The sequence below is a fragment of the Enhydra lutris genome, unplaced genomic scaffold (assembly GCF_002288905.1).
Source record: "Enhydra lutris kenyoni isolate GAN:26980312 unplaced genomic scaffold, ASM228890v2 scaffoldscaffold13, whole genome shotgun sequence".
Taxonomy (NCBI): domain Eukaryota; kingdom Metazoa; phylum Chordata; class Mammalia; order Carnivora; family Mustelidae; genus Enhydra; species Enhydra lutris.
Window position 1 is genome coordinate 55,563,110 of NW_019154097.1, and position 27,086 is coordinate 55,590,195.

General features: G+C 54.8%; 1 protein-coding gene across 2 annotated transcripts in view; it reads left to right on the forward strand.

Annotated features, from left to right (window-relative positions):
• Positions 1-27,086, forward strand: part of LOC111145563 (ArfGAP with dual PH domains 1) — a 49,012-nt gene that overhangs the window by 3,273 nt on the left and 18,653 nt on the right. For both annotated transcript variants that reach the window (XM_022500496.1, XM_022500497.1), the window contains exons 2-3: positions 21,387-21,517; positions 25,732-25,823. In XM_022500496.1, coding sequence (XP_022356204.1) covers positions 21,387-21,517; positions 25,732-25,823 — 223 coding nt within the window. The remainder of the gene's footprint in view (positions 1-21,386; positions 21,518-25,731; positions 25,824-27,086) is intronic.

The following is a 27,086-nucleotide window of genomic DNA, read 5'->3' on the forward strand; positions in this document are numbered from 1 at the left end:
ACAAAAGCGGCTGGGGTGCGTGTGTGTGTGTAGGGGGTGGTCTTTCAGGAATTTGGTCTTGTTTGGAGAGGGCCTCCTGGGTGGGTGCGGCGGCTGCACCCATCTCTGGGGCAGAGGCCCACCTGGTTTTGGGGTTAAACCAAATTTTTTTTTAAAAGTTATCATTTTAAACGTCTTTTCTTTTTTTTAATTAAGATTATTTGGTGGGGGAGAGAGCATGCCTACGCATACTTGCAGGCAGGGGCACGAGCATGGGGAGAGGCAGAGGGAGAGAGGAAGCAGAGACTCCCCACCAGAGCAGGTTGCCTGAAGCTGGTCCGATCCCAGACCAGATCAGGACCTGAGCTGAGACCGGGAGTCGGAGGCTCACTGATTGCTCCGGCTGGACGTCCCCACTGTGACGGGCTTAGGTGTGCAGGGGTGTTAAGTATTTTCCCGTCCCTGTGCCCGCTCCCCATCGGGCTCTGGAGCCTTACCATCCTGTCAATTGGAAACACGGGCCCCCATGTGCACCTCCAGCCCCACCCGTGCCTCTGGGTCGGTGGTCTGATGGCTCCTGGACCTCATGGGAGAGGAGTCCTGCTGTGTTTGCCTCGTGTCTGGTGCATTCCCTCAACATAGTGTCTGCGGCCGTCCACGGCTCGCGTGGCCGTGCTTCTGTTACATGGACACTCTCCGCTCCGTCCGCCATCTACCCGGGACACCTGCGTGGCTCCCACCCCTTGGCTGCTGTGAGCGCCGGGCTGCAAGCGTCTGAGAGGGCAGAGTCGGAGGACTTGGGTCACAAGGTGACTCTCGGCCCGACATGGTGCGGGACCCTGCGGGCTGTGCTCCTTGGCCCCAGGCCAGCAGGCCCCCCGCACAACGTCCTGCCGCCGTATCTGGGGGGCTGGGAAACAGCTGCCCCCACCTCCACCCCAGCAGGGGAGGCCCAGTCAGCCAGGGCCGCCAGGCCGGGGGACACTCACTAGACTGAGATTGCCCCAGAGGGATGCGGAGCTGTTGGGCAGGCCGGGGAGTGTGAGCTGGGCCCGCGCTGCTCCAGGATACAGCTCCTGGAAGGGGGACACGGGCCCTGTACTCAGGCCCCACCCTCCTCGTTGGCCATTTGTGAAGCCCTGCTCCGACCAGGGGCCTGCCAGCAGCGGTCCCCCATGCCTGGGAGCCGGCTCCTGGGTCCCATTTCCCTGTGAAGGAGCCAGAAGGGGCTTCACCAGCATCAGCATCCGAGGGTGGCAGGCAGGGGCTGTGTGTTTGCCAGCTGCCCTCCTGGCAGAGGCTCCCTGTGGTCCCATCAGGCCTGATCCGTGGTGGAGAAGGGCTCCTTCCCCCTTCTTTCTATTGTATTAAAATACGCATCACCTGGAGCGGACAGTCTTAACCTGTTTGGGTGTGTCCATTTCAGGGGGCCTTCAGCGCCTTCCCCTCCATGCAGCTGTCACCACTAGCGGTCTCCAGAACTTTCCATCTTCACCAACTAAATCTCTGTCCCCACTAAACACTCACTCCCCCTCCCCAGCCCCCCCAGCTGCCCTCTGGGGTCCCTCAGAAATGGGGTCCCGCACTGTTCGTCTCGTGTCCGCAGGTCCCTCCCTGTGGTAGCAGGTGGCAAAATTCCTTCCTTTTTAAAACCGAAGTGCAATTCCCATGGAGCCTGATGTTAGTGTCAGGGCATAGCCCGCCGATCCGGGATCTGTGTGTGTTGTGAGTGATTGCAGGAAGTCTAGTGAGCGGGTGTCCCCACAAACAGGTAACAGCTCCGCACAGTGTTACCAGTCACATCCTGGGACCTGCTTAGCTTATGCCCGAAGCTGGTGCCCCTCGACCCCCTCCGTGCATCTCATCCCCGCTCACCCCCCCATCCGAAACCACCAGTCTGTCCCCCGTGTCTGTGAGCTCGGAGTTTTTTTTCCCTTGCATAGGGTATTTTTCTTTCTGACTCATTTCACTTAGCGTAACGCCCTCCAGGTCCCTCCATTCTGTCACAAATGACAAGGTTCTCCTCTTGTTTATGGTAGAACAATATTCAGGGTGTGTGTACACACGGCATCAGCAATGTCCCCTTGTCCATCTGTGGGCACTTAGCTGCCGCTGCATCTTGTCCGTGGTGAACAGCGCCACGGTGAGCCTGGGGATGACCACGTCTCTTCCAGTTAGTGTTTTGGTTTCCCTCGGGTAAATCCACACAAGTGGAATGGCTGGATCTTACCGTTGTTCTGTTTCTACTTTTCTGAGGAATCTCCACACCGTTCTCCGCAGTGACTGCCCCGATTGGCTTCCCCCCCAGCAGCGCTGAGGGTTCCCCTTTCTCCACATCCTCCCTCATGCTCGTTCCTTCTTGTCGTCTGGACAGTGGCCATTCTGACAGGTGTGAGGGGGACGGCACCGTGGTCCTGCTGTGCCTCCCCTGTGCATCTGTGATGAGCTTCTCATGGACCTGCTGGCCACCTGTGCTTGCGTCCCCTTTGGAAAAATGCTCTCTTCAGAGCCTCTGCCCAGTTTTTAATGGGATTGTTGGGTGTTTTTCTTGTTTTGTTTTGCTACTGAGTTGTGTGAGTTCTTTATATATTGTAGATATAATTATTAGACGTGATTTGCAAATGTTTTCTCCCATTCCACAGGTTGCCTTTTCCTTTTGTTGTTTTCCTTGGCTTTGGTGGGCTGTGCAGAAGCTTTCCAGTTGGATGCGGTCCCATTGGTTGATTTTCTCTTTTGTTGCCTTTGGTTTTGGTGTCAAATCAAAGAATCCTCACCAAGACCCATGTCAGGAAGCTCACTGTCTGTTTTCTTCTAGGAGATTTATGGTTTCGGGTCTTACACTCAAGTCTTTAATCCATTTTGAGTTGATTCTTGTGTATGGGGTGAGGTAGGGGTCCAGTTCCTTTCTTCTGCAGGAGGCTGGCCTGTTTTCCCCAGCACCGTTTTTTGAATGGACTGTCCTGTCCCCATCGTATATTCTTGGCTCCTTCATCATAGATTAACTGACCCTGTATGGGCGGGTCCATTTCTGGGCTGTCTCTTCCGTTCCACCGACCTACGTGTCTGTTTTTACGCCAGCACCATAGTATTTTGATCACTGTAGTTTTGTAATATGTTTGAAATTGGGAAGCATGAAGCCACCAACTTTGTTCCCCTTTCTCAGAATCGCTTGGTTATTTGGGGTCTTTTGTGATTTTATACAAAGTTTAGGATTTTTTGCTCTGTTTCTGTGAAAAATACCATTGGACTTTTGCTAGGGATTGCGTTGAGCTGTAGATTGCTTTGGATAGTATGGCTATTCAAACAGTATTAATTCTTCCAGCCATGAGCAGGGACCGCCTTTTCATTTATTTGTGTCTTCAATTCTTTAAGGTTTCGTAGCATTCGGGACATAAGTCTCTCACCTCCTGGACTGACCCTCTTCCTAGGTGTTTTATTGTTTTTGATGTACCTGTCAGTGGGACTGTTTTCTTAACCGGTCTTTCCCATGGTCTATTATTAGTGTGGAGAAACCCAACTGGCTTCTGTGTCATGTAACTTCACTGAATTCATCGACCCATTCTCGTGGTGTGTCTGTGTGTGTGTACACATGTGTGGAGAAGCCCTAGGGTTCTCTACACATAACGTGTCATCTGCAAATAGTGACAGTTCTACTATTTTCCTTTTGGTTGTGATGCCTTTTATATCTTTTCCTCCCTGGTTGCTCTGGCCGGGACTACCGGTACCAGATGGAATAAAGGTGGAGAGAGGGCATTGTTGTCTTGTTCCCGTAATTAGAGGAAAAGCTCTCAGCTTCTCGCCGTTGAGTGTGATGTGAGCTGCGGGCTTGTCCTATGTGGCCTTTATTGTGCCGAGGCACGTACCCTCTGTACCCACTCTATTCAGGTGTTTCTCACAAATGGATGTTGAATTTTGTCAAATGCTTTTACTGCTTCTATTGAAACCATTTGACTTTTTTCTTTCGTTTTGTTAGTGGAGTGTATCGCATTAATTGATTTGCGGATGCCAAATTGATTTTTTTTTTTCCTCCCTAAGGATGTAGAATTTTCTTGAACACGCTGCAAGGGAGCAGCGAGCAGGACAGCAAAGGAGAGACTGCTCGAGTGGATTTCTTGATCCAAACTAGCATCCCTGGAGTAAATCCCACTCGAACACGGTGTATGATCCTTTAAATGTGTTGTTGAAGTCAATGTATGAATTTCTTACTGAGGACTTTACAATCTGTGTCTGTCAGGAATACTGGCCTGTAATTTCCGTGTCCTTGTCTGATTTCGCCAGGGTACTGCTGGCCTCATGAAAGGAGTTTGGAAGTGTTCCCTTTTCGGAAATGTTCTATTTTTTGATATTACTTGGTATTACTTCTTTAAATGCTAGTAGAATTCACCAGTGGGGGTGCCTGGGTGGCTCAGTGGGTTAAGCCTCTGCCTTCGGCTCAGGTCATGATCTCAGGGTCCTGGGACCGAGCCCCATGTTGGGCTCTCTGCTCAGTGGGGAGCCTGCTTCCCCCCCCCTACCTACCTCTCTGCCTACTTGTGATCTTTCAGACAAATAATAAATAAAATCTTAAAAAGAAGAAAAAGTACCTCAAAAAAAAAAAAAGAATTCAGCAGTGAAGCTGTCTGGTTCTGGAGGTTTCTCAGAAGGTTTTTGATCACGGATTCAGTCTCCTTGCTTCAGATTCCCTTTTCCTTGATTCAGTCTTGTACATTCCCAGGGATTTACTAGTTTCTTGTTCCGTTTGTGGGGTGGGGATGTAATTATTCATAACTGTCTTGTACGACCCTCAGTGTTTCCACCGTATCACTCCTAAGTCTCCTTTTTCATTTCTGATTTTATTGATTTGAGTCCTCTCTCTTTTTTTTTCTTGGTGAGTCTAGCTAAAGTTTGTTAGTTTTGTTTGACTTTCCCAAGAGACATTTTTTTTTTTTTTTTTTTTTTTTTTTTTTTTTTTTTCTCTCTCTTTCTCTTTTTTTTTTTTTTTTTTTTTTTTTTTTGGAGAGAGAAAGCACGTGCGTGTTGGCAGAGGGGCAGAGGGAGACAGAGCCCCAAGCAGACAACACGCTGTGCTTGAAGCCCAATGTGGGGCTCGATCTCATGACCCTGAGAGCCCAGGCCAAGAACCGGATGCTTCCCCAGCTGTGCCCCCTAGGTGCTCCATCTGGTCTTTCTCCAGTTCCTTGCGGTGCGGAGCTTGCTTGTTTTTCCACAGACTTTTCTTGTTTCCCCAGGCAGACGCCCCCCACCGTGGACGTCCCTCTCACAATGGTTGTCACTGGGCTCTCTGAGCTCCCGTGTATTCCATTTCCACGTGTCTCAGTTTTTTATTTCTCCCTTGACTCACTGGTCGTGCAGTGGCATGTGCCTGGATCTCCACACAGGTATGGATTTCCCAGTTTTCTTGTAATGCATTTCTAGTCTCACACCGTGGTACGGAAGATGCGTCATGTGATTTCAGTCTTCTAAAGTTTATTAAGACTTGTTTTGTGGCCCAACAGGGAGACCTGTGGTCTTAGGTTTAGGTCCTTGATCCATTTTTGAGTTAATTTTTGTATATGCCGTTGGGTGCGGGTCCGGCCTCATTCTTCTGCATGTGGGCGTCTTCCCAGCACCGCTTCTCGAAAACCCTGTCTTTTCCCCATTAGATGGTCTTAGCGTTCCTGTCAACTATCATCTTTGCAACAATGCAGAGGTTAATTTCCTGGCTTATTCTGTTCCGTGGGTCTATATGTCTGTTGTTCATGCCAGTGTCACGCTGTTTGGATGCCTGCAGTTTATTTTTTTTTTAAGAATTTATTTATTTATTTGACAGAGATCACAAGTAGGCAGAGAGGCAGGCAGAGAGAGAGGAGGAAGCAGGCTCCCCACTGAGCAGAGAGCCCAATGCAGGGTTCGAACCCAGGACCCTGGGATCACGACGTGAGCCAAAGGCAGAGGCTCTAACCCACTGAGCCACCCAGGCGCCCCTGCCTGCAGTTTAGTATTGGACTTTGAGTCACGAGGTGCAAATCTTCCAGCTTTGTTCTTTCTCCTAATTGTTTTGGCTCTCCAGGGTCCCTAGAGATTCCGTGTGAATTTTAGGATGGACTTTCCATTTCTGCAAACTATGTCATTGGGATTTTGGTAGGGATTGCACTGAGTCTGTAGATTTGCTTTGGGTAACACTGACATTCTGACAGTATCAAGTCTTCCAATCCATAACATGGGGTATGTTTCCATGTATTTATGTCTTTGATTTCTTTCCAGAACATTTTATACTTTTCATGAGACAGGCTTTTTTTTTTTTTTTTAACCTACTTTGTTATTTCTTGAGGATTTTACTGTCTTTGATGCTCTCGTAAGTTGGTTTGTTCTTGCAGTTTACCTTCAGATTACTCCTTCTGTATAAAAATGCAACTGACTGCAGCTCCTGACTGACTCAGTCAGTTCTGCATCTGGCTCTGGATCTCGGGGTGCTGAGTTAGAGCCCCATGTTTGGTGTAGAGGTTACTTAAAAAATAAGTAAATAATTAAAACGCAGCGTGTTTTCACGTGCTGACTTTGTGCCCCCTTCCTTTGCCGGATTCCCTTACTCCGACAGCTCCTTCCTGGAGTGTTCAGGTTCTCTGCATATGAGACCATGTCCTACGCAGACAGATCGTGTTGCTCCTTCCTTTCCGCTGTAGATGCCTCTTCCTTCGTTCTCATGCCCGGTGGCCCCGGCCGGAGTGTCCAGGACTGTGTGGGATGGAGGTGGTGAGGGCGGGCGCCCTCCCCTTGTTCCCGCTCCCCAAGGAGGAGCTCTCAGTCCTTCACCGTCGAGGATCACGTTGGCCGGGGGGTTTTCCGAGACGGCGGTCAGTGTGTGGAGGTCGCGCCTCCTGTTCCCGGTTTGCTGAGTGCTTGTACGCGAGCGTCGGGTTTAGTCCAGCGCTATTGCTGCGTTAGTAGAGATGGACGATCGTGTGGGCTTCCCCTCGTTGTGCTGGCGTGGGGCGTCATGCTGGCGGGTTTTCAGGGGGGCCCTCTGTGCGTTCCACGAGTAAAGCTGCTCGTTATGGTGTGTCATCCTCGCTGTGCTGCTGAGTCCGCTTTCCAGAGGTCCCTTGAGGGTATAGCCTCCGTGTTCACAGGGGTCAGTGGTCTGTGATTTTTCTCGTAGCATCTCTGAGGTTCTGCTGGCCGCGTTGGATGAATTGGGAAGCGCTCCTCCCCCTCGATTGTTTTGGAAAAGTTTGGGAAGGACGGTGTTGGTCATTAAGGTTTAGTAGAACTCACCAGGAAAGCCGTCAAGGCGTGGCTGTTCTTTGTTGAGAAGTTTTGATGATGGATCCAGTCTCCTTACTGGTTCAGAGGCCCATTTGGACGGTCACTTCTTCGTGATTTGGTCCTGGTGGGTTTTCCGTTTCCAGGAACGTGTCCACTTCACCGAGGTGACCCTGTTGTTGGTGTACGGCTGTTCACGGCATGCTCTCCTAGACCTTTTTATTTCTGGTAGCAGCGTCCCCAGCATTGTGTCCCGATTGTCGTGACTTGAGTCAATTTCTTAGTCCCTCCAGCTCAAGGTTTGCCGATTCCCTGATCTTCTCGAAGAAGCAACTCTCGCTTTCATTTATTTTCTCTCTTGGTTTTCTTTTCTCTATTTCATTGATCTCTGCTCCAATCTTTATGACTTCCTCCCTTCTGGCAGCTTTAGGCTCGTTTATTCTTTGTCTGGTTCCCTCAGTCGTGAGTTTGGTGGTTGGGTTGACATCGTTCTTGTTTTGTGACGTCAGCACTGATAGCTGCAGAGGTCCCTGTTAGCACCACCGGCGCTGCATCCGTGTTCTGGTGTCGTGGTTTGTTTCCCTTCCTCTGATTTCATTTCGTCTCTAATTTCCCTTGTGATTTCTTCCTCGATCCACTGATTGTTTAAAAGTGTGTCACGTTTCGGCCGCGTTGGGAACGTTCCCATTTTCTTTGTGTTGACTTCCAACTGCACCCTGTTGTGGCCGGAGAAGATGCTGCGTGCAAAATCTACCTTTTACAATCGATCTGCACTTCTCTGCGACCTCACGCGTGGTCGGTCCTGCACAACGGCATGACGCCCCACGGGCACAAGGGAGGAATGCGTGTCCCATCCTGGTCAGGTGGGGTGTCTGGTGGGATCTGGTTGGCTGTTGTGTGACGTCCTCTGTGTCCTCACCCCTGCCCGATGTTTCTGTCCGTCACTGTGAGGGCAGCATCGCGGTCTCCAGCTGTCATTCTAGGCTGGCGATGTCTCCTTCTTATCCCACCGAGTTTTGCTTCCTCTGCTTTGATGGTCTGTCATTAGGCGCATACACGGAATCATTAGATCTTCTTGCTGTATCGAGGCTTTTACTCACATAGACTGTCCTCCTTCGTCCCTTGTGGCCTTTTCCTGACTTAGTCCGTCTGTCTGATGTCCGTGCAGCCACTCCAGCTCCCTCCTGCTGGCTGTCCACGCGTAGTGTCCTTTCCCGTCCTTTGACTTTCAAGCCGCCGTGTCTTCAGATCCCAGTCGAGTCTCTCAGGGAGGCCAGTGGTCGCACCATGTGTTTCTGTCCATCCACCGTTTCTCTGTTGACCGGGGAGGTTCCTGTAATGTGAGCGCTGGTAAGGAGGGACTTCCTTCTGTCTTGTGCCCTGTGTACGTGTGGCCTGCAGCTTTTTCTCCCTTGTTTGCTGGATTCCTGTTGTCTTCTGTGTTTAGTTTATGTGCAATGTTTGAATTTCCTCCTGATTTCCTTTTGTGTATTTGCTATAGCTCTTTTCTTCCTGGTTGCCATGGGGATTACATTTAACATCCTAAATTTATAACCTTCTAAATCGAATTTATAGTAGTTTAACTTCAGTAACGTGCAGAACCCCTGCCCCTGCACAGCTGTCTGCACAACCCCCTTTTGGTTGTCGGTGTCACAGTGTTTCATCTGTACACACTGTGTGCCCCAAGACATATAATTCATTCATTCATTCGTTTATTCATTAATTCATTTTTTTAAAAGTAATCTCTCCACCCAACTGAAATCAAGAGTGACATGCTTCCCTGACTGAGCCAGCCAGGTGCCCCATAAATAATAATTATTTTAAATGCATTAGTCTCTTAAGTTATGTAGAAAACAAGAGCTGGAGTTATAGTAGTACTAAGTTTTACGTTAATAATTTTTTTTAATCAAATGAGTTAGCCTCTTGTATCGTCTAGAAAACCACTGTTTTATTTTATTTGTTTTAAAAATATTTTATTTATTTATTTGACTGAGATCCCAAGTAGGCAGAGAGGCAGAGAGGGAGGAAGGGAAGCAGGCTCCCCGCTGAGCAGAGAGCCCAGAGACCCTGGGATCATGACCTGAGCCGGAGGCAGAGGCTTTAACCCACTGAGCCACCCAGGCACCCGAAAACCACTGTTTTAATACCATCGAATGCCACGTGACCACCGTTATAATAACACTAGCTTTCGTCGTGGCCGTGTACTTACCTTTCCTGGGATCGTCGTTTCTCCGCGTGGCTTTGTGGCGCTACAGCTCTGGTCACAGACTCCCTCAACTGTTGTTTTTCTGGGAACATCTCGATTTCTCCCTCACATCTGAAGGACAGTTTTGCCAGAAATAGGATTCCTGGTTGACAGTTTTTCTCCTCTGAGCGCTTGGCACATATCAGCCAACTCTCTTCTGGCCTCTGAAGTTTCTGATGAGAAATCCGCTTCTCATCTATTTGAGGATCTCTTGTGAAATCACATCTTGTGGAAACCATCACAAGTGGCTTTCCTCCTGCTGCCTTTGTGATCCTTAGGTCTGGGTTTTGGATGCCGAACTGTCATTTTCCTCGCCGTGGGGCCTCTTGGTGTTCACGTGGCCTCATAGAGTTTTGCACTCACGTCTCCTCACACTGTGATTTCTTCATATCTTCTCCCTGCTCCTTCCTCTCTCACTTCCCCCGTGTGTCCCACGCACATCACTTGGCTCCTTACGTTCTGTTCACTTTTCTTCCATCCTTTCTGCCTGTTCCTCGGCCTCCGTAACTTCCGTTGTCCTGTCTTCAAGGTCACTGATTCTTTCTCCTGGCTGCTCAGATCTGCCTTTGAATCCCTCTGGTGAACTTTCTACTTCAGTTACTGTGCTTTTACATCCAGAAGTTTTTTTCTGGTTTCTTTGTAGCATAGATTTTCTGTTTTTGTTCTTATTTCCCTTTTGTCTGTACATGGTTTTCTTGACTTTCTTCCCATATGGCATTTGTTCTTCAAGCATATTTACAACTTTTTTGAACATCTGTGTAATAATATCTACCACTAAGTCCTTGTCGGGGACAGATTCTGTTCTTCCGTTCCTTTGAATGGCCATGCTTTTCTTTTTCTCTGTATGCCTCGGGATTGTTTTTGTTGGACATTTGAAACTAATAATGTGGAACCTTGGAAATCAGATTCTCCCCTCTTCCCAGGGCTTGCTGGCTTAGTCACTGTCTTTGTTTTGTTTTCATTGTTGTGGACTCCCTGCCAGGGATCAGCCTGAGGTGTAAACTTAATGTCTTCTTGGGTCTTTTCTCCCCTTATTTATTTATTTTAGAGCGAGAGCACATGAGCGGGAGGGGCAGAGGGAGAGAGAAAATCTCAAGCAGACCGTGCACTGAATGTGGAGCCCGGCGCGGGGTTTGATCCCACGACCCTGAGATCATGACCTGAGCTGAAATCAAGAGATGGAGGCCCAGCCAACTGAGTGCCCAGATGCCCCTTCTCTGGTCTTTTCTAACCTTTTCTGTGGTCATTCGTAAATGTTTCCTGTATGTGCAGCTGTCTTGAGTGCCCCAGTCTTTAATGCCTGGCTTCCAAGGGTGGGGGGCCCAGGCGTTTAGATCTTTGGAAGTCACTTGAGCTGGAGGGGAGTGGCTGCCTCCCTCCTGGGCACTGGCAGCAATCTGTGAGCAGAGCACAGACCTGATACCTGGAGGACAGGGTCCTCGCTGCCCATCCTGGCTCTTGCCAGCTGTGTGTGGTTTCTTCAGGAGCACTGCACATCTGTCTGCCCGGGACCGGGGACCCAGAGGTAGCTGGTCCCGAGCTAGGAGCTGACACTGGCAAGTACCTGCAGTTTACCATTTACCCTTCCCCTGGTCCCAGACTAACCCGAGCTCCTTCTACAAGGTCCTGTGTCTTTCTCTAGAACATTCAGCTCTTCGGGCACAGGCTTTGGTGGAGGGATAGGTTGTACACGGTGTGATGGGGGAGGGCAGAGGAAACAGGGTGATGTGGAAGGAGACGGGCGTGGACTGGTGGTCCCCGGTGTCAGAGCAGACCGTGGGTGAGCATAGGTACTGAGGGGGCAAGTGTGGGTTTACTGGCAGTGGCCATGGTTAGGGTGTGGTCCTGGGGTGTGGTTAGGTCTGGGGCTCCCTGAGCAGGGAGATGTCACCAGAAGGGGATGTGGAGATAGGTGGGTGAGAAGACCCTGGGGTTTTTGGTGCTGGGGTTATCCAGAATTCTCCGCAGAGGAGGGGAGACAGCTCCCCCAGAAGAGGGGTGGGCAAAGCAGGTGCAGTGACCCCCACCACTGTGAGCCGTGAGCTTTGTGTGCTCAAGGGAGAAGCAAGGAGGCGAGTGTGTCCAGAGAGGAGAGTGGGGTACAGGCTCACCGGCAGTGTGGCACACGCAGAGCCTTAGTGCATGCTGGGCTGACAGAGGTGAGGTAGATGCTGGGAGACCATTAGGGGGTCTCTGAGTCGTCCCGATGAGAGGGGACAGTGGCTAAGTCTAGCATGCTGGCAGGGGTACAGTGGGAAGTCCAGTCCTGGATATGTTTTGAAATTTGAGGAGCAAGATGTGCTGGGACATGGGGTGTGGGGTGCAGGACAGGAAGAGACGGGGACACTCTGGTTTAGAGCCCAGGAAGAAAGAAGAAGGGAGACCAGGAGCTGGTGTGAGGGGCTACAAGTGAGAAGTTGCTACAGACTACGAGCAGAGACTCAAGCTTGAGGAATGTTTTGGAGAAAGCGGCTGGAGGTAGACAGCAAGTAGCCAATAACTGATGATGTGCATATTTTTTATTACTGTTTTTTAATTCCCTGAAGTGAAATTCACGTAACATAAAATTGACCATCAAAACCCAGCAGAGTCCAGTGGCTTGTAGAACATTCCCAGTGTAGTGTGTGACCACCACACGCACTCAGCTCCCAAGTACAGTTTTTGTAACCAGGAGATGAGATGGGGAGAGGTGGTCCAGAGCCTGGCAGTGGGCAGGAGGAACGCCATGGGATGGGCGGGCCGGTGCACACTGCCCAGCCCAGGAAGGACCTGGTGCCTCACCTGCAGGCCACTGGAGTCTGTGTTGGGGTGGGAGGTGCAGAGGATGCAGGGGTCATGGGGTCAGGAGAGGGGCTCCAAAATCTGGCAGCAGGTGCCCTGAAGGGGGTATTCCAGGGAGGGGACAGAATGTGCCAGAAGCAGGCAGGAGGGGAGGGTCAGGAGGGAAGTCTGGGGAGAGAGGGACATCCTTCAGGGGCTCACCAAGCCCCTGCCCCATAGATCTGTGGATGGCCCCCCTCTTTGGTGAATCCTTGCAGTGTGTGAGGTGTGGAAGCAAACACCCTCCACCCTCCCACCCCGCATCTGTGCCCTCCTCACTCCTGGCCTCAGCGTGGGATGGGCAGAGTTCTCGGAGCCGGCCACAGGGCCCTGCCAGATCCATGCTCCCAGGAGCATTCCCTCCCCCCTGCGGGGCCTTGGTTGGGGGTGACATTGCCTGCTCAGCCCAGCCCGGCCCCAGATGTGTCTCACTTGCCCAGATGCCTCTCTCTGCTCCCGGAAATGGTGAGGGGCCGGGTCACCTCCGCACTCCCTGGGAGAAGGCAGGGGAGTGGGGAGGAGGAGGCAGGGGTGTCTGGGAGGAGCTGGGAGAAGGCTGGCGGCCTGGGTCAGAGTCTGTCCTGGCTGGCAGGTGTGATGTCACCCGCTGCACGGAGGGCAGGACTGTGGCCTGGAGGTGTGCCGGGCAGCCCAGTGTCATTGGTGTGGTCCTGGGGCTGGGCAGGAGTAGAGATGTGGACTCACGCCTGGCCCCTCTCTGCCACCCCTGCCTCTGTCGGCATCGCCTCTGTCTGCCTCCCCCAGACCAGCACATGCCCCGGGGTGTGGTCTGTGCTGGGGCCCACAGGCCCTGGAGGCCCACTCCAGGCCACTGGGTGAGGAATCCCCAAGGTGGGATCCTCTGGTGCCCAGAGAGAGGATGGGCAGGCTTGGGACGGCTCTGGGACCGTCTGGGTGCGGCCAGAGCAGAGCCTGGAGTGGCATGGAGGCCCTGCTGCCTGGGGCTGGGGGTCCTGGTGCCGGGATACCCCCGCCCACCGCCCTCCCGCCCTGGAGGGGCTCTGAGCTCCGGCGCATAAGGGTATGTAGCCTTGCAGACCCCTCATGCCTAGAGCGTCTCTCCAGGCTCCGGTGCGGGGCTGTGGGTGTGCACGAAAGCGTGCAGACTCTGCTGAGCTCTGGCAGCCTGAGAAGACGCCGCAGGTGCAGCCCTGTCTGTCCTCACTTGGGGACCTCCCGCCAGCCTCTGTCTGGCCGGCTGTGTCCCCCCACCACCCGAGTGTGCACACAGATCTGCTCTGGAGTCCGGACCCTCCTGAGATTCTCCCTGGAGCCTTTCTTAGGGAGGACAGAGGGGCTTGGATCCCAAGCAGTCCAGGCTCCTCCATGAAAAGCAGGCACCCTTCAGGAGGAGCTCCTGCTCCAGCCCCTGATTCCTACAGGGGTGCTGGGGCTGCCCTGTGATAGGTGAGGGCGTGTGTGGGGCCAGCTCGCCGGCACTCCTCTCAGCTGTGTCCCATGTGATCCCAGAGAGGTGACCGCTTGTGGTGGATCTCTGCTAGGCAGGGGCACCCAGACCAAATGTAGTGTGACCATTAGCCTAAGGTTCACGGGAACCACAGTGGGTGCACAAGGTCACAGTGTCCCGCTTGCGTGAGCCAGCCCAGCCCCCGCCCGCTGGTGCCTCCCCAGCACACACCTCTCCAGCACACGCCTCTCCTGGTGGCCTTCGCCTTGGTGCAATGTGGGACAGGATAAAGACACCCCTTCCTCTTCCGCCGGAAGGCTCAAAGCCTAATCGGGTGTCAATGGGCACTGGGGAGCCCTGCCAGCAGCCGGCAATCCCCATGACCTCCCGTGAGCAGTGGTCTTGCCTTCAGACCTGGCCAGATGGCCTAGCGGGGGAGACGTCTTCCACCCCCAGGATTCATCTTCTCCCTCCCCTGCCTGGCACCTGCCTGTGTCACACCCGTGAAGGAAGGTAGTTCAGGGTGGTGGGTGGTGGGCTCTGGAAGACCAGTGCTAGTCTGCTCCAGTCTGCCACTGGGTGACCTCAGGCAAGTGTCTGACCCTCTCTGGGCCTTATTTGCCTTATTCTGTGCAACGGCACTAAGGGCAGGCTCGGCCTTGGCTGGAGCTGTGGGACCAGGTGAGCCGAGGTGCTCAGGCTTTAGCCCCCAGGGAGCGTGATGAGGTGGCAGTGCACCTGCCCCGGGTGGACGGGATGGCCAGGGAGGCTCTGGAGGGTGCCCAGGACATTCCTGCTTCCTTCTCCAAGGCCAGGCCCCCAGATCAGCCAACAAGGCCCCCAGGTGCCCACTGGACGTAGCCTTTGGGAGAGTGTGGCTGCGGGTCTGGGAGAGGGAGAGCGTATCTCACAGAGGAGGCAGGTTGCTGCCGACCCCACAGAGCACGGGGCCCCGGAGTCAGAGGCCCTGAGTTTTTCGCTCCTCCAGGCTCTGGGGGAAGCCTGGGGCCCTGGAAACAGTCACTGCTTTCTTAGATTCACCCTTCTGGTGGTGTGATGTACACACAACAAAATGCACCCCTTCCAGGAGTGCCAGGGAGCTGGGAGGAGAGCATGGGGCCTTCGCTGCCACGCGCCCTGTGTCCCTACCCCGGCACACAGATTTCCCTCTGCCTCTTCTTGTCGCTGAGAGGGCCGTGTTCTTATCCAGTTGGAATGGTCCTTCGCGCACTTTGGACACACGTCCTCTATCAGATATGTGATCTGCAACGTTTCTGCCCGTGTAACTCGTCTCCATCAGCGTCCTTCCAAGAGCAGATCTTGTCTCAAAACTCTGACGAAGCTATCTTATTTATTTGTTTATTTGATTCTGTTTTACGTTTTCTGTGACCAAAAAGTCTTTGCCTAACCCAAAGTCAGATTTCTTTTAGAAGGTTTACAGCTTTGGGTTTTGCCTTTAGCATGACGATGCATTTTGAATGACTTTCTATGTATTCTCTTTGTATATTACATTTGTATATGGCAGGAGGCCTGGATAGAAGCTGTGGGTTTCTGACATCTAACTGATGAAGGTTCTTTCTCCACTAAACTGCCTTTACACCTTCGTCAGGAACCCGTGTGGGTCTATGTCCGGGCTTTCTATCCTGTGCCATTGATCTCTTTATTTCTGGGCCAATACTGATGATAACTCTAACTTTACGATAAATCCTAAAACCAAGCAGTGTTAGTCCTCTGTTTTTGTCCAAAGTCATTTTGGCTACTCTGGGTCCTCTGCATTTGCATACGAATTTTAGAATCAGTTTGTTCATTTATATTTTAAAAATCCTGCTGGAATTCTGATCGGCATTACATTGAGTCTGTAGATTAATTTGGAGACAATGGATATCTTAATGATATCAAGTCTTCCAACCCACGAGAGTCCTCTGTCTTTCACAACATATTTAGGGGGTCTGAGACCTTGTCGTGGTCAGTGTGCTGTTTGTGTATTTACCCGAGGTATTTCTTTTTTTTTTTTATGCAATTATAAATGGTGTGGTTAACTTTTCACTGTAGCAAAATACATATAACGTGGAACTTTCTATTTTACTCTCTTTTAAGTATACAGTTCAGTAGCATTTAAAACATTCTCGTTGTTGGTCAGCAATCTCCAGAACGTAAACGGTTCGGTTTCCAGCTACTTGTTGCTGAGAAATACGAATTCTTGTTGCTACTTCTCTTCTGTCCTGCAGCCTTACTGGTTCTAATAGTGTTTCTGTACAAGCCTTCAGACTTTCTACATTGATGATCATGTTGTGTATAAATAAAAGAGGTTTTAGTTCTTCTTTCCCAATCTGGAAGCTTTTCATTTCTCCTATTGCCTTAGTGCCCTGACTAGAATCTCCAGTTCAGTTCTGAATAGAAATACTCCCTCAGGATAGACGTTCCTGCCTTGGTCCTGATTTTAGGGGAAAGCACTCAGTCTTTCTCTCTCTCTCTCTCTCTCTCTCACTCCAGTAGGTATGATGTCAGCTATTTCGTAGATGCTGTATGCCAAGTTGGGAAAGTCCCCCCTCTACTCCTAGTTTTCTGAGAATTTTTACAAAGATGGTACATTTTATCACGTGCTTTTTCTGATCTATTGACAACAGCCCTATGGTTTTTCTTCTTAAACTGTAAATACGGTAATTTGCACTGATCGGTGTTCAGATGTGAAGGCAGCTTGGCATTCCTGGTACCAAACGCTGTTGGTCATGGTTTTTATCTTCCTTGTATATTACTGGGAACACAGATCTCCTCATGGGCATGCTTTCATTTCACTCTGCTAAATACTGAGGAGTACAACTGCTGGTTGACAGGAGAGAGATGTTTAATTAGGTGGGCAACCACCACGCTGTTTTCCAAAGTGAGTTGAACCCACTTAGACCCGTGCGCGCGCCCCCGGGGAGCCCCAGCTGCCCCCATCCTTGTCGCTGCACATCGGTCCTGCACATTTTAGCCCTTTTCATGGGTGTGGAGCAGCCTTCCGTCCCCAGAGCTTTTTAAAAAAGGCACACGCGATAACTTGGTGTCGTCTAGTGTCTCCATTTCTTAAGTTCAGGCTTCCTTGAGCCCTCCTTGGAAGCCGCCGCTTGGGTCATGGTTGCAGGCGTGTGTGCCTGTCCCCCTGCACCCAGGCTGGGTGGGCCGGCGGGTCCCGGGGCAGCTGCGGGATGCTGGGGCGGGTTAGAGCACCTCCTTCGGCCTAGGAGCCCTGTTGTCAGATGAGTATTAGCGGGCGCTGTGCCCTGCCCCCTCTGGTCCCCTGCCTCCCTGGGGCTCACGTCTGTCTCACCCTTCTTCTCTCTAACACAGGGCTTGGCAAGTGTTTTCTTAAAGGACGAGAAAGTAGACATTCCAAGCTCTGCTGGCTACGCCTCCTCTGTCACAACCACCCAACTCTGCCATCCTGTCGCAGAAGCAGCCCCAGACAAAGACGTCAGTGATGGGCGTCGCCGTGTGCCAATAAAACTTTATTTACCGAAATAGGCCCGAGAGCCACAGTTTGCCAATCCCTGCTGGGGTGCTCAGGAAATGTCTTCCAGCACAAAGACCGCCTTGTCCCAGAGCCTGTGCCTAAGGATGGGGGGCGGCCGAGTGGGAGTGTTTGGTGGTCTTGGTTCAGCCCGTCTCAGAATTCGCACACAAGTCAGCGAAGGCTGTGAGGAGAGAGGCCCCGGCTGGGGGTTCACACTCAGAGCAGACGTTAGCGAGTGGTGGAAAGTGGGGTCTCCCCTGCACCCTATTGGTCACTTTCCCAGTTGGGCTCATTCTGCAAGTTGCCATTATTGTCCCATCTCACAGAGGAGCAGAGTGAGGCCCAGAAGGGCTGCTGCTCGCCCAAGACTCCATGCCTGCTGGGCCTTCTGTGCACAGCTGTTGACTGAGCAGCTTTGGTGGCAGTTTCTGGGGAAGACAGGCATAGGGCTGCTTGGTCATTCATTCATCATGAGCACTTGAGCCCCTGGTTCTGGCTAGGTACTGCACTGGGTCCTGGAGGCGCCCACAGTGAACGGGGGACAGACTGTTAGCCAGGCCGGCGGCTGTAACGGCCTCACAGCTCAGAGACTGCACTTACTATTTGCTCAGAACACAGTGCTTTCCAGAGGGACCTGGTCCCTATTCTCTGGAACCTCTCTGCTCCAGAGAGTGAATCAGGCCTCCATCCCCACCCCTGCCAGAGTCTCCCCACCCCCGCCCGTCAGCCAAGGACGGGGACACGGAGAACAATGGGTGGGTGATGGCCATCAGTCAGGCCTGGAGGGCCACAGGTCCCTCTGATCCCATTCCACAGGCCAGAATCACGGCCACACCGACTTCCATGAGGTTGGGGAGTGTCGTGCACTGTGACCCTGGGGAGGAGGGGAAACAGACGCAGGTGAGCCCCAGTGGTCTCTGCCACAGCCCCATGCTCTGGGAGGGCTGGGGAAGTGAGCATCTGAAGCGGGTCAGGCCATATGTGCCGCCCTGGGAAGATCGGCATTAACTGAGCATTGCGTGTTCCAGGCTGCTCCCGCTGCGGTCTGTGTTTGAGTGGTCTCAGTGTCCTTGATGGAGTCTGTCCACTGTGCAGAGGAGAAACTGAGACACAGTGCAGTGAAGTCATTTGCTTTGGGACACACAGCTCGGAAGAATGGGGTGGGGGGTGGACCCAGCCCGTCCGGCTCAGGTGGCAGTCTGCTCAGCTCTGGAGCATGTGTGACAGGGGCTATGGGGTCCTCCCTGGTGAGCGGCCAGTGTGGCCAGTCAGAGGGGGGGGTGGTGCTCAGGCGTTTCTCCTGTGAGTGTGAACAGGGAAGGAGCCACAGGCCCCCAGTCTGGCTTTGGGAGGACACCCACTGCCCTGCCCCAGTGTGATTTTCTGCCGGGGATCTGCTTCTTGGGCCCCCGGCTCCATGTCTGGCCGCTCCTGCTGGTGGCTCACTGCTGGAAGGGCCCGTTCTCACAGGGGAAGGGTGGGAGTGGCCCAGAGCCCCAGCCCCGCCAGCCCACATGGGTCTTTCCTGCTCACGTTCCCCAGACCAGAGGAGAGGCTCATTTCCTGGTGGGACAGCATTTTCTTGAAGAGGGAGTGGCTCCTGGGGCCCAAGGAGGGTGGGTGTGCCCAGGCATCCAGTCCAGCTGTGGCCGCGGGACAGGGGTTACATGGGGCAGGGGCCTGACATGGGGGAGTACCAGGGGCTCTGGTGTGCCCCTTGGCCACAGCCAGGCGTTGTCTTGAGAATGATACAAAATGCAGGGGATGTGTCTTCTGAGAGTGGGGGATCGAGGTGGACGGTTGGTTCATGCAGAGCCCTGGACCCTTGTCCTGTTCCCTGCGTGTCCTTTGCGTGCTCCCTGCACGTTCTCTGCCTCCCCAGGTTCCTGTAGCAACTTGCGTCACGTGTGGGGTCTTCACGTGTGTCTGTGTGCTGCTGAGAGCACTGTGGCGGGAGGCTAGTCTGTGGCTCTCTGGCCCCCACCCAGCCCTCAGGGAGTCATGGAGCTGGGGCACGTGGCCTTCTCCCCACCTGATCTCCCCTACTGCCCCCTCTCTGGGGTCCCCTGCCTGCCCGTCCTCCCTGTCCTGCGAGCCTCAGTACGTTGGAAGCCTAGGTTCTGGCTGCATTCAAGCCCTGTGGCCAAGATAGCTCCCTGGGTCAGTGCTCAGGGCAGCAGGGTGGTGTCCTATCCCTTAGTGTCCCCCAAATCGTCACCCTGGGCCAGTAGGAGGGAGCTCAGGGACATGGCTGTGGGGGCCGTGTAGACACCTGGGACCGGGCTGCTGGAAGGGGGCCCAGATCACGTCGGGTGCCTGACCCGTTTGCATTCTAGGGGTCGGGACAGGCCATGCTCAGTTAACAGACAAAGAAGGTCCACACCAGCCTGGCAGATGGTGTGAAGAATTGAGAAGGGCATCATAACGGGGGATGCATGAGGGGGCCTCCAGCTGGTGGCTGGGGCCCTGCGAGGGGGACATTTGCACAGAGTGGCACAGAGGAAGGGGCCGGCCAGGCGTTGGGGGCTGGAGCAGTGCCTGGGGAGGAGCCAGGAGAGGTGGTGAAAAGTCCCCGGAAGGTCCCAAACAGAAACTGACAGTGATGCGATGCTCTGGCTTCCTGTGGGTGTGGGTGGAGCAGGCAGAGGGGCTGTGGGGGGACAGCAGGGAGTCGGGGGTGGATGGTGGGCATGTCCAGGAGGGTGGGGGGATGGGCCGGTGGTCGGCCCCGCCCCTCTGCTCACAGCTCTTCTGAGCAGGGCAAGGCCCCAGAACCAAGGCTGAGGCCTCGGGCTCCCTGGGCTGGCCCCAGTGGAAGGCTGATGTCAGCCAACCCCACACAGGGTGGAGGCGGGGACTGGGGCCCCAGTGGGTCTCAGAGCGCCAGCCTCCAAGTTCCTGGGCAGGAGCCTGTGTCTGTGCGTGGGGTCACTTCCTCCCCCCAGCCCCCCAGACTCACCAGGAGTCCCACCCTGCACCAGCTGCCCTACCCCCTAAACACGCTTCGAGGTGAGGGCTGGGAAGATCCCCAGCCCCCATGGACAGGCGGCCCGTGGGGCTCGGCACGGGGCCCACCGGTGACGTGGCTGTTTTTCTCCTGAAACTTCTCTATTCTGGGGGCCACTTAGAAGCGACCTGCCTTCCTGGCCTCCACTTCCTCTGCTGGACCCCAGAGCAGGTCGTACGCCCCATGGGTGTCGCAGGGCTGGGGATAGGGACGCTGTGTGCTCGGCTGCCAGGTCTGGAAAGTGAGCAAGGCCCGTAGCCACCAGGACCCCTGTGCTCACCGGCCCTCACGTCCCTCTCAGATCTCACAGCAAGCCCGCCCTTGTCTCCTCAAATAGGCAGGGAGGGAGGCTGGGGCCCAAGGCCAGGGCCAGTGCCCTGGGGCCACTGCAAGGCCAGGGCTGGGGCCGGGCACCCCCAGGGCCAGAGCTCTAGAAAGCAAGGGTGCCTGGTGCCCAGCCCCTAACACCTGTGCACACACACATGGGCACATACCCTGTGACACGCCTTTAGTGCACACACGGGCACACCCAGACAGGCATACACCCTGTGACAGGCCTCTCGCACAGTGCTGGGACCTGTGGGCCGGCCTTTGGTGTCTGAGGAGAGGCCTCGGGTTCCTGGCCTCTGGGTTGAAACCAGCCTGAGGCAGGAGAAGCTTTTTTTTACGAGTGGAAGGTGCTTCCCTCCTTCGGCCCCCAGCCCCACATTCGGTTACCAGTACGGGGCGTGCCATGTTCCACTGCTAGCCCAGGTCAATGGGAAAAATCGCCAGCATGCTTCCCCCTGTCCTGGAGCCGGAGTGGGCCACGCGGCCATCTGCACCCGGCACGTTGCTGCGCACACACGTTCCTGATGCTTTTTGTGGTTGAGTGAGATGTCAGGGTGTGTCCAAGTGCATGGCCAAGCCAGTGTCCCTGTCATGCCTGACATGTGGCGTCAACCACGCGGCATCATCTAGCACGTCTCCCACGGCCACGGGTTGTCCACCAGGGTGTCTGCGGAGCTGGCAGGCACCAGGGTCCTCGTGTGGGACCCGAGCCCGTCAGCCTCCGGGATCTCCTTGCCAGCCCCCCTCGGCACAGATGGGGAGACTGAGGCCAGAGAGAGTCCCGGCTGTACCTCATTCCCTGGAGCGGAGCCTCCCTGAGCATCTGGCCTTTGCCTTCCAGATCCCGACTGGGCTTCCTACACCTTGGGGGTGTTCATCTGTCTGAGCTGCTCTGGGATCCACCGGAACATTCCCCAGGTCAGCAAGGTGAAGTCTGTCCGTCTGGATGCCTGGGAGGAGGCCCAAGTGGAGGTATGGGTCTGCGAACAGGTGGGGCTGTGGCAGGTTGGGGGAAGACCCTGAAGTCCTGCTGCTCACTGGGTTCCCTCAGCCCAGCCCCCCAGCTCAGACACCCCAGAGGTGCTCGAGGCTGCTGACTGGGGCCAATGCTCTGGGGCATTGGGGGGTAGTGGTGAGGGATACAGGAGTGAGGGCAGAGGGGTGAGAGGGAGGGACTAGGGAGGCAGAGGGGAAGAGGGGTAAAGGCACAGGGTGGGGGGAGGGGAGGGGGTAGAGGGTGGATGCGTGAGGGAGGGATGGGGATAGGGATGTGAAGGGGGATGGGTGGGGAGTGAGGGTGGGGGGAGGGGGGAGGGACTGGGGGGTTTGGGGACAGGGCATGGGGGGAGGGGGCGGCCTGCAGGGGTGAGACGTGTCCTGTGCCTTTGGCCCCCAGGTCACCTGTCTACGGCACACCACTTGGCGGCCCTCCGTGTGTTCACAGGCCGCTGTCATTAAGGTCACCTGTAGGACATTTAACCCTGAGAAAGGAGCCTGTGGCTCTAGCCGTCACTTGTCTGCTCTGCATCCCTGCAGATGTGCCCACTGTGGGCATTTCTGTGGAAGGCATTGGGCACCGGGGGGCCTTGGGGGTCCAGGTTCTTTCACCAAGCTCCCCGTGTCCAGGGTCGCTGGCGTTCTGGCTCATCTGGGCCTCGCTCCTTTCCTTGTTTTGTCTGTGATGAGCCCCGGGAGGCTTCCCTGAGGCCGTGTGCACACAGGGAGCGTGTGACTCTAGGGGGCACCCCCAGGTGGCCCGCCCTGAGGTGCCCCTGAACATGGGGTCCCTGTTCTCTCTGCGAACGCAGATCTATTGAACCGGATGCCTGGAGGTTCAGTGACCCCCAGGCAGGTGCTCCTGTGTCCCTGCAGGACCACAGGCAGCTCCAGGAAGCCTGTCCCTGCACGTGGGAGCGCAGGGTCCAAGGCCATGTGACTGCAGTCCCCGCCCTAGTGGCTTCTGTGCCTCCCCCACGGGAGACCCTTTGCAGCATCCCTGCACCCTGGCCCCTGGGTCCCTCCTCGGCTGTGTCCCTGTGGGGTTGTCATGTGGCATTTCTGGGTCTTGAAGGACACTGAGCACCTTGTGACATGCTTTAGAGTCTGTGGCTTTCTCTGCGCGCACTTGGCCCCTTGCTTTCTCGTGTTCTTCTATATTTGGGGATTTAACCCTTTGAGGTGGTAGTAGGAGACAGTGTTTCTGGGTCGTCTTTTGACTTTGCTCGTGCTGGGTTTTGCAGTGGAAACTTGTTGACTTTGATGCAGTCTCATCTGTTGGTCCTCTGTGGTTTTCAGGGTTCTAGGGTATTTTGATGGGCCTGCGCTGTCCCAGGCCGGTTTGACTCATGGCATCACTGAGGCGGAAGGCGTATGCCATGTACGGTGGGGGCTTCACTACCCCCCACCGCTGCACAGCCACCCCCACTGCCCAATCTAGGAAGATTTTCCCCAGACGAGTCCCCCAGCCCCTCCCCCTGCCCCCCACAACTGCCGCCCGGCCCGCACTGGAGCAGGAAGGTGTGCTTTCTGTCCTGTCGCTGCCCCCCTGCCTCTGGAGCACCACGTGTCTGGGCGTCATCCACAGGGTGGCAGGTGTCCCAGCCACACGCCTTTCTGTCGCGGAATAATTCCTGCTGTGTGGGCAGACTATGCTCGGTGATGTACCCACCCATGGGCGGTGGCCGCATGGGTCCTCTGTTTTCCACTGCCGTGAATAATGCTGCTGGGAACTGCCCTGGGCCAGCTCGGCACGGCGTGGCTGTGTCTGGTGGGGACGAGCCAGGCTGCCCGGCACAGGGGTGTGGGCCCGCTGGCCCTGCAGGACAGTCCTGGTCCCCCCCAGCCCTTCATGGGCTGGTCTCCGATTCCAGCCTCCCTCATGGCTGCGGGTGGGCCCTGCTGTGGCCTTGACTTGGGTCTCGCAGGCAGTGAGCGGTGGGGAGCAGCTCTTCCAATGGTTGTTGGCCGTCTGTGTGTGTCCTTCGGAGACATCACCGTTCAGACCCTTTACCAGCTTTATTTTTAAAAAAATATTTGTATTTATTTATTCAACAGACAGAGATCGCAAGTAGGCAGAGAGGCAGGCAGAGAGAGGGGGGAGGGAAGCGGGATCCAGAGGCTGTGCAGAGAGCCTGACGTGGGGCTTGATCCCAGGACCCTGAGATCACGACCTGAGCTGAAGGCAGAGGCTTAAACCCATTGAGCTACCCAGGCACCCCCCTTTACCAGCTTTAAAAACAGGTCGTCTTTCTATTCTGGAGCTAGGAGCGTTTACGCAGGATCCTCTCTATGTTCTGGACTCGAGTCCCTCATTGGATCCGGTATTTGCAGATAGTTTTTCTCCTTCTGTGGGTTATCTGTTAACTGCCCTTTTGAAAGAAAATGTTTGCAAAGCTAAGCGTGCCGTGTATGTACTCCAGGAGCTGTAGGGGTGTGTGTTTTGTTACTGAGCTGAGAGTCACATAAACCCACCATGTTAGTGAACAGCCCAGTGGCACTTACCATGTTCACGGGTGGGGCAGCCCCCACCCATGTCTGGCTCCACGTATCCCCAGCACCTGCAAGGAGACCCAGTGCGTGGCCCTCCGGCCCCGTAGCTGCCTGGCTGCATCCTGTGTCTGGGCAGACGCCCCTTCCGGCCACTGTGCGCCAAGACAGCCACGCACTGTGGCCTTCAGCGGCTGGCGTGTCCCATCTATTGTAATGTTTGCGCGCCCTCGACAGCGTCCCTTGAAGCACAGAAGGTTTTAACTTTGATGAAGTTCCATTTTTTTTTTCTTTTGTCGTTTGTGCTTTTGGGATCACCTCTAAGAAACCATTTCTTAATCTGAAGCCAGAAAGATTTCCTCCCGTATTTTTCTAAAATCATTTCTTAAAATTATACCACGGTTTCCATCTACTACTCTTACTGTTTGATTTTGGAAATCATGTCTTTGATTCAGCTGGAGCTTATGTGGCTGAAGGGTTGCGTCCAACAGCACTTTTTCTTTGCTGGTTTCCCAGTTTCCTCCCCCAACAGTCTATCAGCAAATGCGCCCCCCCACCCCCCGATGATCTGTTTCTGGATCTCTTACTGGTGGCATTGATTTAGCTCTCCAGTCCGTAACAGGTCTTAGTATCTGGTAGGAAGAGTATTTGCAGAATTTTCTAGAACATTTTTGCTTGTTAATTTTGAAATGAACTTTAGAATCATTGCTAGCTTTAAAAATTCTTTTTTTTTTTTTTTTTGACAACTTCAAAAACCATATAGATCAACACCAGGAGGGAACGTGTGTCCCACCCTTCTGAGGCACGTATCTGTGCAAGATCTCTGGGGCGTCCCTCGGGGGCGCGGATGTTCTATCTCTGTGGAGACTTTGAGCATTTCTCATGAGACTGGCTCTTCCATATTTTGCCAAGATCTTGATTGAGGTTTTAAGATAGAAAAGCAACTGATTTTGAAATTCTAATTTGGTACCAGCCTTTTGCTGAAGTGACTTATTGTCGGTGATTTTTCCCAGTTGACCCACTTGGGTTGGCCATGATCACGAACCCATCATCCTCAGAGCTCAATGCCTTTAGAAGAAAGGCTTTCTCTTGGGGGTGGCGGTGTCAGGAAGGAGGCAGGATTGGAGCAGAAAGAGTTCCTTCTGCTTTCCTCGTTTTTGAGGACACCATGCGTCAGGCCCCGCTGGTCCTCTCCCTGTTCCCCGCGCCAACCCAGCCAGAGGCATCTGCTTCAACACACCTAGCACTGCCCCCAGGGCCTTTGCACCTGCTTTCCCCCCACATCTTGTGTAGTACCTGCTCCAGCTCCCTGACTCCTGTCACTCTGACTCCCCCTCAACCTTGGGGGAACACAGACCTTTCTTCCCCAGGCCAGTTTCCATCTCAGGGCCCTCACTGTGCCCATTACTCAAGGGCTGCCTGTGGGGTGTGGGTCAGAGGAGTGGAGAGCGGGCCTCGCGTGAGGCAGGGATGGGGCTGCGTGGGCTGAGGGAGCAGCACTGCAGCCCAGGGCGGTGTGAGGAGCACGCGGCCCACCCTCCCCAGAGCCCCTGGCAGAACTGCAGGTGCTCTCACTGAGGCCATTGCAAACTGCTTTCCCTGGGGCAGGAGGGTCTGGGGGGTTGTCAGGGCCCTGGGGTCGGCTGGCCCCTGCCTTGGGCCTGGGCTCTGGGAGCACTGACGCCATCCTCCCTCTGCAGTTCATGGCCTCCCACGGGAACGACGCTGCGAGGGACAAGTACGAGTCCAAAGTGCCTCCCTTCTACTACCGGCCCACGTTTTCCGACTGTCAGTAAGTCATGGGGGTCTCTCCGGGGCTGGTGTCAGAAGGACGCACTGGGAGGGGCAGTGGCTGCTGCTTGGGAGCTGGGGAGGGCAACCAGGTCCCCAGAACCTGCCACTGGGATGGTGGCTGGTGGCCGGAGGGAGGGAGGGCAGGGAGGCCCTCCCTTTGGGTCTCAGCCTGGGTCTCCAGGGGCCTCGTGTGCCCCCAGGGGGTCAGAGGAGGACACCGAGCAGCTCAGGACAACCGAGCAGCTCAGGACGGTGTCCAGCCCTGTCCAGGCGCCCCTTCTCCCAGTACTTCTCGACCTCCCGGAATCCCCTCCCTCCCTGGGGGCCACCCCCCAGCACAGGCCCTGCCCCTTGGGCATTCCCCAAAGCCCCCGACTGCCCTGTGTCTCCTGGCTGGAGTCCCTGGCGGCTCAGCCACGGCTTGGAGACTAACGGCCCTTTTTGGACAAGGGTGCTTCCAGAGCCCAAAGGGGTTGAGTGAGTTTCCCGGGGTGACACAGAGCCCAGCAGACAAGCTGGTGAGTACCTGGGATGTGGGCTGGATGCTGGGAATTCCCTGCTCCTGTCCACCTGCCTGGGGGCGGGTTTCTCCTTGGAAAGGAGGGTGAGGACCTGGCCCACCTGCTTCACGGGCCTGGGAGATGCTGCTGCTGGCTGTAGGGTCTCTGGAGACAGGACACCTTGTCAGGGACCCACCCTGGTGCAAGTACTGGGTCACGTCCTGAGCCTCCCCCTGACACCAGCCACTCCTGGACTCAGGGGGAAATGAGAGCCCGAGGCCCCGCCTGGCCGTCTTGTTCCGAACCAGCGAGGCCGGGCAACTATTTCTGCAGCCTGAATTTGTCACCTTGGCCGCAGGCTGTGCTTTGAGGTCTGCCTGTCTGCATGTGTGCCCTGTATCTCCCTTTGGAGTGGGTGACAAGGGACAGCCTGACCCCAGGCCGTGTCCCGGCCAGGAAGCCCGGCAGGTGCCTCTGTGTCCTGGTCCCTGAGACGAGCTCGCAGAATCCCTGCCCGCGCCGTGTCCAGGTAACTGGGCAGCCTGGGAGGGAGCAAGCGGACCCCGGGCAGTCCTCGCCTTCCAGAAGCCTCCACGAGGTGAAGGTTTGTGGGAGCTGAGCCTGCCACTGTCCCCACACTCAGTAGGTGCTTAGGTGTGCCCAGGCCAAGCTCCCGAGGCCCAGGAGGACGCAGATGCCTACAGGGCTGGGGTCCAAACCCCTTGCAGGAAGCACTAGTTGATTGGGCAGCGGCGAGGCCG